This window comes from Littorina saxatilis, linkage group LG17 (genome assembly GCF_037325665.1).
Source record: "Littorina saxatilis isolate snail1 linkage group LG17, US_GU_Lsax_2.0, whole genome shotgun sequence".
Classification (NCBI taxonomy): Eukaryota; Metazoa; Mollusca; class Gastropoda; order Littorinimorpha; family Littorinidae; genus Littorina; species Littorina saxatilis.
Window position 1 is genome coordinate 48285659 of NC_090261.1, and position 17358 is coordinate 48303016.

At 38.2% G+C, this 17358-nt stretch overlaps 1 protein-coding gene and 1 long non-coding RNA gene across 2 annotated transcripts in view; one reads left to right on the forward strand and one right to left on the reverse strand.

The window, feature by feature from the left end:
* The window catches only part of LOC138953631 (serine/threonine-protein phosphatase 4 regulatory subunit 4-like), a 117472-nt gene that overhangs the window by 3492 nt on the left and 96622 nt on the right, over positions 1-17358 (reverse strand). The window contains exons 19-22 of the mRNA XM_070325508.1: positions 16989-17175; positions 15466-15564; positions 3660-3768; positions 2541-2620 (exon numbers count right to left, since the gene is read on the reverse strand). Coding sequence (XP_070181609.1) covers positions 2541-2620; positions 3660-3768; positions 15466-15564; positions 16989-17175 — 475 coding nt within the window. The remainder of the gene's footprint in view (positions 1-2540; positions 2621-3659; positions 3769-15465; positions 15565-16988; positions 17176-17358) is intronic.
* Positions 4475-17358, forward strand: part of LOC138953632 (uncharacterized) — a 91557-nt gene continuing 78673 nt past the window's right edge. Inside the window, exon 1 of the long non-coding RNA XR_011451575.1 lies at positions 4475-4713. This is a non-coding gene — a long non-coding RNA (uncharacterized lncRNA). The remainder of the gene's footprint in view (positions 4714-17358) is intronic.

The window sequence follows — 17358 nt, forward strand, 5'->3', positions numbered from 1 at the left end:
AATGTCAGTCCACATAGTTAATTAATTTCATAATCAAAAGGTTAAATCATTAAGCAGGCATTGGGATCAAACATTAGCAAAAAATCAAAAACAGTTAAGTATCTTATCTGTTAGTCAGAGTACTAATGGACTATAACAGACTCAAAATGTTTTCATACACTCAAATTCACAAGCAAGCATCTATTAACATATATATATACCATTGTACGGTTACATGTGTGAACATGATCATGCATGCACACCTTTTTTTTAAATTCAAAATGCGCAATGCGCGATCATGATTTGGTAACTCTTTAAATGTCTAACAGGGGTTTAAGACCAAAATAAGTCATATTTTAAATGATGGGGGGAGCAGCAACGTGATGGATGAGAAGCATGAACAGTTTTAATTCAAGCTGCATATATCCATGAAATAAAAGCTGGAATACTGAAAAACAGACATACAGGAGAAAGAACATACATTTGACTAATAACATGGAAGCTGGGTGGCCGAGTGGTAACGCACTTGCGCTCGGAATCGAGAGGTTGCGTGTTCGACCCTGGGTCGGGCCGCTATTTTCTCCCCCCTTTCCTAACCTAGATGGTGGGTTCAAGTGCTAGTCTTTCGGATGAGACGAAAAACCGAGGTCCCTTCGTGTACACTATATTGGGGTGTGCACGTTAAAGATCCCACGATTGACAAAAGGGTCTTTCCTGGCAAAATTGTATAGGCATAGATAAAAAATAATGTCCATCAAATACCCGTGTGACTTGGAATAAAGGCCGCGAAAGGTGAACATTCGCCTAACAGGCTTGAGGTTTGCTGGTCGATGTGAATGCGTGATATATTGTGTAAAAAAATTCGATCTCACACGGCATAAAGCGCTTTGAACTTCGGATAAGGCGCTATATAAATAAAATAAATAAAGAGAATAATAATGAAACTATAAGCCCTGAAAATGTTTCTTCATGCAGTCAGTAAACAGTCTTTCTTTTTCTTTATTTGGTGTTTAACGTCGTTTTCAACCACGAAGGTTATATCGCGACGGGGAAAGGGGGGAGATGGGATAGAGCCACTTGTCAATTGTCAAAAGCACTAATTAAAAATTTGCTCCAGGGGCTTGCAACGCGTAGTACAATGTATTACCTTACTGGGAGAATGCAAGTTTCCAGTACAAAGGACTTAACATTTCTTACATACTGCTTGACTAAAATCTTTACAAAAATTGACTATATTCTATACAAGAAACACTTAACAAGGGTAAAAAGAGAAACAGAATCCGTTAGTCGCCTCTTACGACATGCTGGGGAGCATCGGGTAAATTCTTCCCCCTAACCCGCGGGGGGTCAGTAAACAGTGATAAGCTGAACAAATTGCACCAATTTTGAAATAATTTAGCAAAGCTGTGCAACAGAAAAACTTGCACTTTGCACGACTAATACGTCAGCAGCTGAATACATGTAATATATACCAATGTAAACACTTAAATTAAATGTGGATTGACTAATGCAAAAGTGTCAATAAACCAAAAAGCTTTAATCTAAACAGAATTTTAATCTACAGCAGTGAATAAGAGTGCACTTCAAGGCTAAAAGCTTTTTGACTTTAAATGGTCAACATGTCAAGAGTAATGATATCAACATAACAAATAAATAAAAGAGATACATGTACGTACAACACCAAACAAACCAACTTGATATCGCTTCTTCCAAAATAGGAGTTTCTCACATCAGAAAAAAATACTGTTTTACCAGGTAAAGTGTCAACATGTGAACATACCATTACATTTAAGTATGTCAACTCAGCTTGTCTTTTTAAACAAATTTGACATTAGAAGGAGAGTTTAAGAATAGAGCTGACACCAGTGACCCAGTTACAGCAGCCGAAAATGTCATCCATACACGGTCACCATCTTGCTGTACATCTGTTGGTACCCTATACTTTTTGTCACAGAGATAAAGATACAGATACAAATTAGTTACTTATGCATGGGCCTTATGTCCTCCAAATGTACGCCCCATTATTATCTCTTCACAAAAATGGTGTTATGGGTATATGCGTAGCGCCACTTAACATGTACTTGTTATTTTTTTATCACCAAATACCATCACGATACAATTTGTTAAGTTTGTGGAAGGTCAGCTTGACGGTGTTAAGGCCAACAACAAAAAATAGTCTGTTTACGGTATCCCGACCGACCCTATTTTTTCGCGCGACCCTAGACTTTTTTTTGGCATTTGAGAAAAGAAAAAAAAGAAAAAAAGTGTTTTTTTGGCAAAATAACTTAAAAATATGGTTTTTTGGAGAAAAAAAAAGAAAGAAAAAATCCCGACCTACCAAACCTATTTTTTTTGCCTTATATGTTACCGTAAACAGACAATTTTTTTTTTGTCTAAGCAAAACTCAGCACGGCAACCAGAAATGGCAGGTCACAGTCGATCTGCATGCAGGTTAGGTCAAGGCACGCAAGCTCAAGGCACTCAGACACTATCACTGCACTGGAAGAATTAATTCAAAAGACACACAAAAGAATTTATTCAAGACAAAAATATGACGGTACCGCTGCTAGTACTACTGGCGCTGCCCAGAGATCCTCTCCGTGCTGCTGTATGACTGGGAAGGTTGCCTGCCGACCCTTTTCTGCTTGTCCACACACACACACACACAAAAGAAAATTAAAGAATGGTTGCATAAAAGGACATTCATTATCAGTTGTAGAAGAAAAAACTAGTAAAAACGAGTGGGGAAAAGTTAAACTGACAAGAATTCAAACGTAATATTAACTTTGGAAATTCGATAGGGGAAAAATGAGATAAATCGGTGTGATGTTCCATTTAGTGCTATGTCAATCATCTTTTCCTATATTCTAATTGTTGCAAAAAATACATAACTGGCATTATACTTGTGCACAAACTTCATCTATTTTTAATTATGACCACTAGGCACAGTAGTAAGCAAATTAGAGTTTAATTCTTGTCTTGGTAACATCTTTGGTGTCTAAATCTTATTTGACACAATTACATTTTGTTTCTCGACCTAAAAGCGACCAAAAGATCTTTCTTTCTTTCTTTATTTGGTGTTTAACGTCATTTTCAACCACGAAGGTAATATATCGCGACGGGGAAAGGGGGGAGATGGGATAGAGCCACTTGTCAATTGTTTCTTGTTCACAAAAGCACTTATCAAACATTTGCTCATGGGGCTTGCAACGTAGTACAATGTATTACCTTACTGGAAGAATGCAAGTTTCCAGTACAAAGGACTTAACATTTCTTACATACTGCTTGACTAAAATCTTTACAAAAATTGACTATATTCTATACAAGAAACACTTAACAAGGGTAAAAAGAGAAACAGAATCCGTTAGTCGCCTCTTATGACATGATGGGGAGCATCGGGTAAATTCTTCCCCCTAACCCGCGGGGGGTGACCAAAAGATGACCAAACATGTTGAAACAGACAATAATTAAGAACTATTACAAAGCTGTCAACTGGAGGGGGAGGGTTTAGGGGGGAATCATTTTACACCAAGAGGCGAGTGGGAAGGGAGGGTGTCAAAAGGAATATCTGCTAGAAATTGTCATGGACTGCTGCCCACCCCACCCATCCCAACTCCCTCAAACATACGGGTAAACTTCTGTTTCAACTTCCTGCACTTAGGGAAGAAACAGGCAATCACCTGTGCTGAGCGCCGATAAGAGAGGTAGCTTCTGGAATGTTTCCTGTTCGATGAGAGGTAGGGGATGCTTTCATTTTATTTAAATGGCTACCTGCTGCTGCTGTGGAAGCTGAAAACATCAAGACCAAGAAAATATGAAGCTGGTGAAAATAAATATGTAATAGATTCAAATTCATAATACAAACATAAGAAAAGAAAAGTACTTTCTAACAAACAGCACAATTTAAAATTAAAAGGGAAAAAAGAAGACAGGAAGACATAAACGTGCTACATGTGCAATAAATCAGCCCGCCATGAGTTTTGGACAGCAAAAAGGAATATCATTGTAATAACCAGGTACCATTCTTTTACAAGATCATGTTTTGAAAAAGAAAAAACAAGTCAATTATACAAATCTGTTGCAAAGTGATAAAGGGATTGTATGATTAAGTAATCACTCATCTTAAGCCACATACAGTGGAATCCAGCTATAACGAACCTGGGTATAACGAAATCCCTCTTATAACAAACTGCCATTGATTTCCCGGCAGACAACACGTTTTCACCCCAGAGCCGCTTTGTCTCTAAAAGTCACAAGGCTACAACGATCTGCTGGGTGGCCTTGTTTATAGACACTGACCTTCTTCCCGGAAAACTTGTCTTAAGGCCATTTAGGGTTGAAAACTCTACAGCGAATTGCTGATATAACGAACTAAAATGTATCTCCCTTGAGATTCGTTGTACCCGGACTTCACTGTATATTATGTCCAATACAAAAGTAGCTGTCAGTTACAAATTTCTCAACCCTGTACAGGTATAACAGATAATTACTGCAACATGTTTATCAAGGACACATGCAAGAAATGATATTTAAATAACTGACCGTACACAAATGTGTTGCTAATACACCTTCTCAAAATCATGGCAAACTGAGCATAACGATGGACATGTCAATTGCACAAGAAAGATTTCACCATCACGATGCCCTCAAATTTGTTTTTAAATAAATGCTTCAAATAAAAAACAAAATCTTTCTTTCTTTATTTGGTGTTTAACGTCGTTTTCAACCACGAAGGTTATATCGCGACGAGGGAAAGGGGGGAGATGGGATAGGGGAAAGGGGGGAGATGGGATAGAGCCACCTGTTAAGTGTTTCCCGTTCACAAAAGCACCAATCAAAAATTGCTCCAGGGGCCCGCAACGCAGCACAATACATGACCCCACTGGGAGAATGCAAGTTTCCAGTACAAAGGACTAAACATTTCTTACATACTGCTTGACTAAAATCTTTACAAACATGGACTATATTCTATACAAGAACCACTCAACAAGGGTAAAAGGAGAAACAGAATCCGTTTGTCGCCTCTTACGACATGCGGGGGGCAGAGAAATAAGGATGTGGAAAAGAAGACTTTTGGTAAGTGAAATAAAGGTGATGGATCCAGTCAGGTAGAAATAAGACAACAAGAAAAGAATTGGAAAACTGCAGGGAATAGTAGGGAGAGTTTTCTTGGAAGGAAATATAAGTGAAAGGACTGGTAAGGCAGAAATAAGACAAAAGAAGAGAAGTAAAGGGGTGGGGTAGCTCTGTGGAAACACTCCCGCCGCGTGAAGGCGACCCCATGGGAGCAAAAACAAAATAAAAGATACATGTTTTTTAATTAAACTTTGATGAGCATGCATATTTCATGACTTAGATAGATGCAAAAAGCAATGGTAAGCAATACAAAATTCATAAATACCACATTATCCTTCCCGACATAACTCTCTATCACAAGGTTAATTATATAGGGGACAAAATTGCTGCCGATCCTTTTGTAACCGCTGGGTAGGTGGTTGTTATTAAGAGGTGGTCATCAGGGCAGGTTTGATTGAAATATAATTATAAGCTCCTGAAGACTTTATTGACTGACTTCTAACAAAACAAAACAAGAAGGGCAAAGCCCATATGACTCACATGCTTGACCTTGACCTTTACATGACCTTGACCAAGGTCATCCAAGGTCATGCAACACAAAGCTGTTAATTCAAGACATAGGAAGTACAATGGTGCTTATTGGCTCTTTCTACCATGAGATATGGTCACTTTTAGTAATTCACTACCTTATTTTGGTCACATTTCATAAGGGTCAAAGTGACCTTGACCTTGATCATATGTGACCAAATGTGTCTCATGATGAAAGCATAACATGTGCCCCACATAATTTTTAAGTTTGAAACAGTTATCTTCCATAGTTCAGGGTCAAGGTCACTTCAAAATATGTATACAATCCAACTTTGAAGAGCTCCTGTGACCTTGACCTTGAAGCAAGGTAAACCAAACTGGTATCAAAAGATGGGGCTTACTTTGCCCTATATATCATATATAGGTGAGGTATTCAATCTCAAAAACTTCAGAGAAAATGGGAAAAATGTGAAAAATAGCTGTTTTTTAGACAACATTTATGGCCCCTGCGACCTTGACCTTGAAGCAAGGTCAAGATGCTATGTATGTTTTTTGGGGCCTTGTCATCATACACCATCTTGCCAAATTTGGTACTGATAGACTGAATAGTGTCCAAGAAATATCCAACGTTAAAGTTTTCCGGACGGACGGACGGACGTCCGGATGTCCGGACGGACGGACGGACGGACGGACGACTCGGGTGAGTACATAGACTCACTTTTGCTTCGCATGTGAGTCAACAAAAACCACTGCTACATGTAACATATAATCTGTTAAGTCAAATAAACAAAAACAAAAATAAACTACCATTTTTTACAAGATAAAAAAAAAGTATGAATGGCTTGATGATTACTTTATAGGTAACAACAAGAAACCACTCTGCAGGTTTTCGTGCAAAGCTTATAACAACAAATTCAGAAGACCTGTACAACAAAATTAAGATCCGAAAATGCCAGTATATATTATAAAAAACAACACCACAAAGGTACACACTCTACATTATTACACAAACATTGACCATAAAAGGCATGTAGTGTAAGAATAAATAAAATGTAAAAACACACCTAAAACATGGCAGGAATAAGACAATAGGTACAATAGGTATAACCAATTAGGGGAACAAAAATTGCCAACTAACAAATATACCCACAACAAAAGTATAAGAGGTACACACATTTTGAACACCCAGATGTTCCTTACATCATGCAGAGTTTAATACAGTCTGTGTTATTTGCGTCTGTGAAAGAATATTTATATACACTGTGACAAACAAACACAAAATGACACTCATGCATCCACATTAATATACATGTACAAAACTCGATCATTACAAACATACCACTGGGTCATGCAATTCAGAAGTATCTTACAAAAAAAGAGCACGAGTAATATTGAAAGTACAGCACATCAAGGTTGTAATTCACAGGCATTAAGACGACAGAGAAGGCATTCACTGAGGCTGCATTTCAAATATGAAACACAAAACTGACAAGCAGGCAGATGTCAATCCACACGACGTCAAGAGAGAGGAGAATAAATTCTTGGCTGCAATCAGAAAATAGCGGACCGACCTGAACGCGGCAAGGAATGATAAACAGGTATTCTGGTAGATCCCTGTTCTTTTCGTGGTGGTGTGCTTGGACGACCTTCCAGCAAGAAAGACACAATTACACAGACCAATGAAAAAATTGATGATTAAAGACAGATGATTTATTGTTCCCTGCTGAATAACGAAAAAAATGTAACAAAAAGACACTGTTACAAAAATAACCACTTTTTACTCTTATAAACATTCCTTTAGCACAAAAAAAAATACTATTAAGATATTATCTCTATAAATGGGTCAATCCTCACAAAGAAATTCATAAAAATGTATAATTCAATCAACTTCATACATTAAAACATTGTTATCAGCTACAATCAAACGGCAGAAAAGACAATGTGCTCAAGGTAGACATAACTAAACTGCAAAAAAAGGTCCGATTACTATTAGTTCAACGTCTTTTTCTTATAACATAGTGACACACACTTCATGAAAAATATGATTCCTTAAAACAACTGTACATTTGATTTCATGCAAACATAGCCCTGTCCGTCCATGGACCAGTATCCCCTGCTATTCCTCACTAATGCAGTGGAACCCACATTTTAAGACCTTGCTTTTTCAGACTTTGTGGTTGTGGCCATGCGTGCACAGTACACTTGACCCCATTTCAACACTCCCTCCATTTAAGACCTGATTTTTGGCGGACTTAAAAGAGGGTTCCACTATAACATTGAAGCTGCGTGCAACACTCAAACAAACTCATTACAGCACAATTCACATCGTTTTATCGTTTAGTCTTCAGCTCAGGGATCAGCTTCAAACCAGCAGAACATCTGTATTAGTAAGAATTAAGATGCAAAGAATTAACACTTCCAGTAATTATAAGGAAACAGTTTAACACAGGGTATCTCAAGAAGAACTTTGCACCTTTTCCAAATAAAAATGCAAGTGAAAATTATTGAAAGACAAAAAAGATATCTTCACAGCAGTGGTGAATTCATAGTTAGGATCTTTAAAAAGATTCGTGATGCTGTAGCTATTGCTTTAGCAGCAGACCTAAAAAAAAAAAGTCTATCCAAAACAAACAACATAGAAGCACCATTTAATATTTCTGATTTGCTTTTTTTTTTCTTCTCCCTTTTGACCTTTGCTTTTTTTTTCTCTTCTACTTCTTAAACTTCTTTTCTGTCTGTTCTGCTTAAACGTTTTATCTCTCCTTCTTGGAATCAGGAGAGGGAAAAACCAGATAGCAGGACAAAATAAGTAATTTTACTTAAACCAAAAAGTCTTTGTTGAAGACACATTGAATTAATTTCTTTAGCATGCATGAGATCTTGTCCATGCATGAGATGCTTTCAAGACCAAAGATAATTTCTGGAGGTCACTGGAGATCAAAGCAGCATCTTTCTTTCTCAGAGCAGGCAATCTGCATGAATCTTCACAGATATGCAAATGAGCGTGCACATGAGTTAACACACGTGCACATACATACATGAATTCACACACACACAACTCACTCACACAAGCACACACTATCTCTCTCTCTCTCTCTGCCAAAAATGTCTAAAGCATGCACACGAAAATCAATTAGCCTGCACAAGACACCCACAGACTCTAGCACAAATCAAAAGGAGTAGATCTGACTAATAATTCATTCCCCATGCACGCACAAACCCTAAATCACAAAAGATCTTTCTAAGGCAGCTGAACAGAAGTAAGAGTAAACGTGAAGAATAAAATTTACAAACGCAAGCACAAAAACCCTAACCTGCACAGACTATTCCCAAGAGAGCAGTAGTCCATCAGAAAAAAAGAAATGAATCTGAACACAGTGATTTCCATTATAACTCAAAACACACTCACGCGCATGCACACGGACCACACAAGCCACAATGCACAGAACTCTCAGGCATTTCCAAAGACCCCATAGAATTAATTCTCCATGAAATACTAACAATGAGCCTAAGCTTAATTACAACATGAAGTTAGGCAGCCTCATCGTTAACAGACTCCTTAGATCTCTGATATTTCCAAACATATTCCATTGAAAAAACGTTTTCCGGAGAGAAAAAAAACTGTCAGGATTTTCAAGTGGTGTAGAAGAGTTGCGCCCTGCTTTAGGTTGACGAACAATGACTAGTGGTCTACCCTTTAAAATCATGATCGCAGCGAATAACAAATCAGATGTATATACTATAACTTCATGGGTGCAACCTGGACAATTCCAAAAACCGGCAAAAGTTGGGGTCCAGCTTTTTTAGTATTTAAAATGCCAAAAAAAACCCTCTCCTGGAACAAAAACATCGGCAGCTGATGAAACCAAAAACCGGCTGCCGGCGTGTAGCCGGCAGAGTTGCACCCCTGTAACTTCATTGACAGTCCGTTCGATATAAACCCATTCCTTTTCAAAATATACACATCAGAGTTTACAATTTATTGCGGCAATGATCGCTTGCCGTGGTCGATAAAGTGTCACCTAAAGCGGGATGCAGCTCTTCCACAACGCTTGGAAATCCGGACAAAGTTATTTTCGAACATCGTCCATTAATTTGATTAATTCTCCATGCAGCAAGACAACACTGATCCTGAGCTTGATTTACAACATGTAATCAGCCAGCCTCATCATTCACAGCCTTGCTTTTCGGCCAAGCAGAAAAAAGGGATGGGGAGGGGGATGCTCTTTACCTGGGCGAGGTATGTGGGAGAGGGATGGAATGGACGTAGTGGACTTGGATTTGATCATGAGCGGCAACTGTGATTGCTGCCCGTGACCCGCTGAGCTGCCGTTACACACTGCATTCATTCCAAAACACAATCAATATATGTCACAAACAGTCAACACTAGTTAATTTTGTACAGTCATGAACAGATTCAGTCCTGGTCCTGCAAGGAAAACTCAGAAACACAGCAACACAGAACCAATGATACTACAATTCAGATATATGAGAGAAAAAAGAAAAATATATTCAAAATTACATTAAGATACATAAAACATCTGTTCACATAATACATACACTTGTATGTAGCAAAGTACACATGCATATACATGGATACAGTGTTAATTCACAACGAACACCATCTGCCTAACCTTAGAAATCTATATTCATATAATCTTCTTGGTCTAATTAGTATTAATTTTGTAGTCTGAGTACAACAGCTAGGCTTCTTATTTAATGGCAATCCTTCCGACTTATTTCCCTGTAAATTTGAAATATGTGCGCACCATGCAGCATTTTGAAAGGAAAATGGGGCAAATGTGAACGGTGTCACCTTGCGCTCTTGTCACCGTTACAAGGCCATTTTCCTGTACAGGCATGAGTCTTCTAAATCAAATTTATTGTAAAACTGCCTTTCTATTTGGAAGATAATACGCACTCTTTTCTGAAGAATGGGTAGGGGTAGTAAAAGCATCACAGTTTTGCGCGACAAGAGGTGCGTTTCTTTTAACTGTGATGAAGAGGGATAACTCAACTTGGTATCTAACACTATTTCTGAACACTGTAACCAGTTTTGCACTTTTAATTTATTTATTTCTGTCTTCCAAGCTTTAAATTCAGCTAATAAAATGAGTAAAAAAGTTTTTTTTTTCTGAATTCACCAGTTAAATCACTATGTTGCATGTTCTATTTTGCTTCCCTATTTCTGTTCTTAAGTTTTGATCATCTGACTACCTTGCTTGTCTATTTGGAAGATAATATGCACTCTTTTCTGAAAAATGAGTAGGGGGTGGGGGTAGTAAAAGCATCACAGTTCAAAATTGTGCGCGACAAGAGGTGTATTTCTTTTAAAATTTGTGAAGAGGGATAACTCTACTTGTTATTTAACACTATTTCTGAACACTGTAACCACTTTAACACTTTTAATTTATGTTTGACTGTGTTCCATGCTTCAAATTGGGCTTCAAAAATGGATACAAAAGAGTTTTTTTTCCAAATTCACCTGTAAAATCACTATGTTTGATGTTCTATTTTGCTTCCCTATTTCTCTTCTTCAGTTTGTGATCATCCAATAGTTTTTTTGTTCACATATTCACAATACAATATCACAAATTCTTCAGTAGGGTTTGCGTGAAAAAATCTCATACCTATGCTCAAACTTCAGTCGCTATCTCAAAATTTTGCGCGACAAGCTCTATTCATTTTGTTTTTTCCTGATAAACAAAACACTGAACTAACATAAAAGCAAACCTTTTAAACTGCCTAACCACTTTGAAATATGGCCTCAGGTGTATACTCCAGCCTTAAGGGCAATTCCAGGGTCAGTGTGACGTGGCATTCGCACAAAAAATCAGACATTATTTGCCATAAAAGCAATATTCATGATGCTTTTATTAACTCAAATTTACTCAAATTTGTGCAGAGATTTCCCCAAACATGACAACCTTCCTACCCAAGGTGAAAAATGTTAATGTAAAAATAGCTAAGGGTACTTAACTTGATTTTGAAAAAACGTCACTGACGTGGCAAAAATGCTCACCTGCATTTCACTCACTAAGCGAAATTCTAAAATTCTATGAGTTTAGGCAACTAAATCATGTGATTTTTGGTAGATCATAGTCAAGACATATCATACTTACTGAACTATGAAAAAATTTGCAATTAATATCAAATGTATCCTTCCCACAAGCGGTTAATATGTAGCGTCATTGAACTAATGATTTGAATTGGACATTTTTTTTACATATATTGATACACATCAATGAAACATACACCTCCAGCAAACATATTTAAAGTATTCCGGGTGAAGGTCACTTCTCAAGGTCACCTGTCAAGGTCACTCGGTTTTATTTTCATACGCATAAGACAACGCCTTTATTTCCAAAGTATTGCATTCAAACGTGGCGGGCGAACAGGTACATATCATCAGAAAGATAAATGGCTCCTGATTCTAGCTCGAAAACGTCATTTAAACGGTTTTGTATTGAGCAGTCATTATTTTGACGTTCTTGGCTGTCTATTTCTTCCCGGCAATTTAACAACCATTATACACTCACGTAAAACAAATGAGTATGTACATTTGACAAGATCCTAAATGTGCAACACACTATTCCACTTTATGTTTTGTTGGTGTTAGTCGAGAATATCACGTTAATTGTAAATCTGTACATAACTAAACTCCAACATCGTTGCATGAGAATTAGCGCTACGAGGTATGATCCAAACAAAATGATTAAATGTGATTTTCGCGGAGACTGTTTGGCGTATCTGGCTCAAATTACAGTAGCCATTAGAAATACTCTCCTTCCACATCGATGCAAAGTCACAAGTGCCTGAGCAAAGTAGACGCCTTAAGATGGCCTTATTTGGGGTTGGTTTTAAGCTCAAATTTGTCACCTTTTTTGATGTCTTGGAAACAATAAAATGTCTTGACACAAAGTCTTGTTTTCATAGAGGGAATAACCAGAAATCACAAGGAGTAAAATCAGGCCTGTAGAGTGTGTGAGGCAAAGATGGGATTATTTAGACTTTAAGGAATGGAGTTACAGCCCTTATTGTGTGGAGACTAGCATTGTCATGGAAGAGAAGGGAAGTCTTGGTTTCGCAGTTTAGTCGTTGACTGCTGAACTCGTGAGTAAGTTTGGGTAATAAGGTTTCTGCGCAGTATGTGACAGTGACAGTTCTGTTAGCTGACAGAATATCGACAGCAACAGAACCTTGGTGAACGCAAAATACAGCGAATAGCACTGTTTCTACTTTGAAAACCTTGCATACAAATTTGGTGCGTCACGTCATTGTGGTCCAATCGCGCTTTGTTTTGTGTTTTCTGGCAATATAATAGAAGGCAACCAAAGTCTCATTATCAGTGACTACATTCATCACAAGTTTGGGTCTACTTCGTTCAAAGCGAATGAGCGGATCACGTGCAACAGGAATCTGTTGCTTCTTCTGTTTCCCTGTCAGCTTATAAGGCATCCATTTTGCGGCCAACTTTTTAAACTGAAGGTCACTGTGTAGAATTCTGCGGACTGTTCTATATGAAAGTTTAAGTCAGGCACTTTATACTCATATGTACTCGTTTAATCTTAGTTTTGTAAGTTTTGATACAGCAGCTACATTCGTCTTGTTTGAAGAGTTCCCGGAAGTCTTTTCGGCTATTCAGAGTTGTTCCTTTTTTCCCCAGTTTTGATTTCCGTTTTATTTTGTCCGATTGTAGAATATGAAGCAGCTTTGATTCATGTAACTTTCTTCACCTTTGTAGAAATTTCCTTTGCGTCATTACCTAGGTACACTCTTGCACAGAAGTGGAGTTGTTCATGGTGCTTGACAAAAGAGTGTTTTGAAGCATAGTTCAAAAGTGACCTATTTTGATTCCTCGTCATTTATGACGTAGCAACCTAATGACGTCATCTCTGAAAGGTTAACCAGTTAAATGTTTTACCTTTCCTATGATATATTACTTAAAGGTACTGAACTTGTCAAATCCAGGTGCATGGAGCCCGTGGGGCTTTTAGTCATACCTCAGGCAGCTATCCGTTAGAAGAACTACCAAGTTTCATTGACTTGCACCCAAAGAGTCAAGAACTGCGATTTGTTTACGAATTAATTTCGTACTCGGACCCGGCTGGTCTTGACCTATTTTTGGATCTAAATTTAGATCAGGTAGATCACCACATCATGCACAAAAAGACACGTCACTAGCAAACTATGTCAGACGTCATCATGAGTTTGTGTAAAACAAAATGGAGGCCGGAATCACTCAGTTGAATCGAACTCCGACCAAACACCACGTAATAACTAGGTTAATGTATGCACTCGCGTGAACAAGAAACTGTCGAGCTTCACAGATGTCGTCGTTGGGTAGTTTTGGGTTTGTTTTACTACCATAGGAGGATTTTTGAACTGTAAATGCACTCAGCTGCAACAAAAACGCAAAACGAAGGCTGTGAGCTGCACTGTGCCTTTAAGATGATCAGTTACCTGAAACATTTATAAAAGCGTTTTGATCATTTTTGGGGATCATATCTCCTACAAATCACTCGGTTTAATTGCACTAAATATTAAAAATAAAGGCCAAATGATCTCCTTTTTGTGCTCAGTTTTCTCCAGTGACAACTGTGTTTACCTGAGTTAGAAAATAAAAGAATATCACAAAGAAATGTGTTAAAGTCTACCTGTAACAAGTACACATGGAACCAAAGTGCCACAGACGTTACAAAACAGTTCCACGTCAGTGACGCACTTTGTGCACAACAAAATGGGGACAAACAAACATAAATCACATGGTTGGACTCCTCCATTGAAAAGCTAAGAAAACTCAAAAAAAGAAGTAAATCAACCGATCGGTTCATCGCGGCAAAAAGTTTTTATACCCAAAACGTCACTGACGTGGCACCATTTTGGAGTGGAAAATGTTTCGAATATATCTCAAAAAGTATTATCATTAGATATTTGAAAAACAGATCAAACGATAGTTTAAGGCTTCTCTGGCAACTTTGACTAATTTTTGAAACCAAAACAATGAAAACTAGCATACGCGATGACATTCTTAAAAGTTGTCATACATTGACTTCGGCGCGTTCCCAAATGGCATCAAAAACAAAATGGCGGAATGCAAGGGGAGTGAATAAGAGGAAAACGATGAATAGTATGAGTAACTATATAAACATCTCTCATGGCATATGTACGGTGAAAAAGCCGTCAATTCCATTTTGAATTTCAGGCTTAGGTGAGCATATTTTTGGGAATTGCCCTTAATTAATAAGACAAAAATTAAACCCTTTTTGTCTTTTCCCTACGAGGTCTCTCAAAATGCTTTGTGTACAAAAATGAAGAAATGTAACAATAAAATACAAACAAACAAGCACACAAACAAGCAAACAAAATCTTGTTTAAAAGCAAACATTCTTAGACCAGAGGTATGAGAAGGTGATGAAGACCCATTTTCTAATATCCATTTGTGTGTTTCAGTGATTACACTCTCTTGTTGCATTATTATTTTGACCAGGCTTCTCCTTAAATTAGGTGACAAAATATTCCAATGAACGAATTAAATAACCATGATAAAATAAAAAGACCAAAATCCAACCAATTGCATGGTAACTAAGAATTCTAAACAACCAGTAGCATTTATTTAACCCCAACCAACCAGTAACAAAGAATCCAAAACAACAACTAGCAAAGAACTACAAACATTATACAAAGAATCATAATTAACCAAACCACTAACAAAGAATCCCAACTGTGATTAATAACAAAGAATGACAACAACATGCCTAAACCGTGAAAAAAAACCAACAATTAACCAAAAATAACTCACAAAGAATTCCAACCAAACCGCAACAAAGCGTCCGAAATGAACAAGGAACCAAGAACCAGTAACAAAACCTTGACACTGACCGAACCCGGAGGTGGATGCACTTGTTTTAGAACTAGATTCTCGGCGTGGAATGTCTGACTTGGAATTGGTCCCCAGCAGTTCTCTTTTGCTCCCTGATACTGTCACACAATAAAATAAATAAAATAAATAAATGAAAGACTGCAAGGATAATTAAAAACACTCAAGACTAAAGAACAGTCGGACCGAGATCCATACTGAACCCTCATCGTAAGACCCAACATTTATTTAAGATGACCTCCCTTTTCAGCCCTTGTTTTCTCAGAATAAATAGGAGGGGAAAAAAAAAAAAGGCTGCAGACATTTCAAAATGAAGATTTTTTCTTCTTCGTGTTTTCTTAGATTTACTCTTCAAATAGCCTGCACATTTACCTCAATTTTAAGACTCCCTCAGACCTGGGAACCCCTGTTTTGCAATTGGAGTATTCTCAAGCAAACTATGCATTTTCAAAAAAAATGAGCGTACTCTACACATCATTTGAACATCCATAATTCAAACATGTTTCGCACGCGTCCGTCACACTGTTAATTAAGTTTACCAACACGTTTAAAACAAATGTTCTTTCAATGCTTACTTAAAAAAACTGTAATCATGTGTCAAAATACTGGATCAGCTTCCGGATGCCTTGCGAAGAAAAGTAGTTTAGGAATTTTTCCCGTTGCATTTTATTCCACTGACCGTACTGCTCGTATTCTAGACAATCATGCGTACAAAATACGGCGAAATCGTATGGGTTCCCAGGTCTGCTCCCTCTCTTTAAGGCCCAAAAAAAAAAAAGAGGTCTGTTTACGGTAACATAGGCCAAAATAATAGGGTCGGTAGGTGGGTTTCCCCCCCCCCCCCCCAAAAAACCATATTTTTACGGGGGTTTTTTTCTTCTTTTTTTTCCCCCCAAATGCCCCCAAAAAGTCTAGGGTCACGCGAAAAAAATAGGGTCGGTCGGGTTACCGTAAACAGACTATTTTTTTTTGTTGGCCTAAGAGCCCATTTTTCTCACTTTTGGGGTTTGGGGGCCTTCAAGGGCCACCGCAATAGACGAATTACAAAAATAACTTTTGGGTTTCTATGGGTTGTGGTCGAGTTGCTTTTCTTTGCAAACACTGAGTCAAGCTACCTGTGACTTCTCCACATGTGGTCACTCCACACGTGCACTGAGGGATGCGATCACATCCCCAATGCGGATTGTCAGCTCTGATGTGCATACTTTTGAACAAAAAGAGTGTTATAATGAGCGGACAGTGCAGGAAGCACAAATCGGCGCTTATCCCCCACTGGGATGTCAGTCGTTCACATGATTTCACTGGCACAGATCTTCATCGCGTGCAGACACCCAGTTCGCAAGTGAATTGCCCTACACTGTCACGTGTAGCTTGACTCAGTGTTTCTATGGAAAAGCAAAGAAAAACAAGGGAAAGTAACTCTTCCAAAGCCCATACAAACTTTGACAGCTACTTCTGAACATCCTCTTTTGGCATGACTGGCTCATCTGAAGAAGAATTTAAAGTACTCTAATTGTGAACTTACAGCTGGGTTTCTTTGGAGCTGGGAGCTTGGTGCTATCCTTCTTGGCGTTGGACAATTTCTTTTCCCCTTTGGACGCTCTCAGCTCATCGTCCTTGCGTTCGCGCTCCTCAAGCTCCAGGAGCTGCTTCTCCTCCTCCTCTTTCACCTGGTCGTCGACGTCGTCCTCAAAGTTCTTGCGTCGAGACACCTGCAAGGCAATGTTTTCAGTGAAACTAACTATTTCATTTACGGTAATATTGGCTACTGTGGTGGAGCTATACCTACAAGCCAGCATTTTCTTGTGATCGTTTATTTACAGCAATATTCATTCTTGCATCGTCCTCAAAGTTCTTGCGTCAAGACACCTGCAAGCTAATGTTTTCAGTGAAAC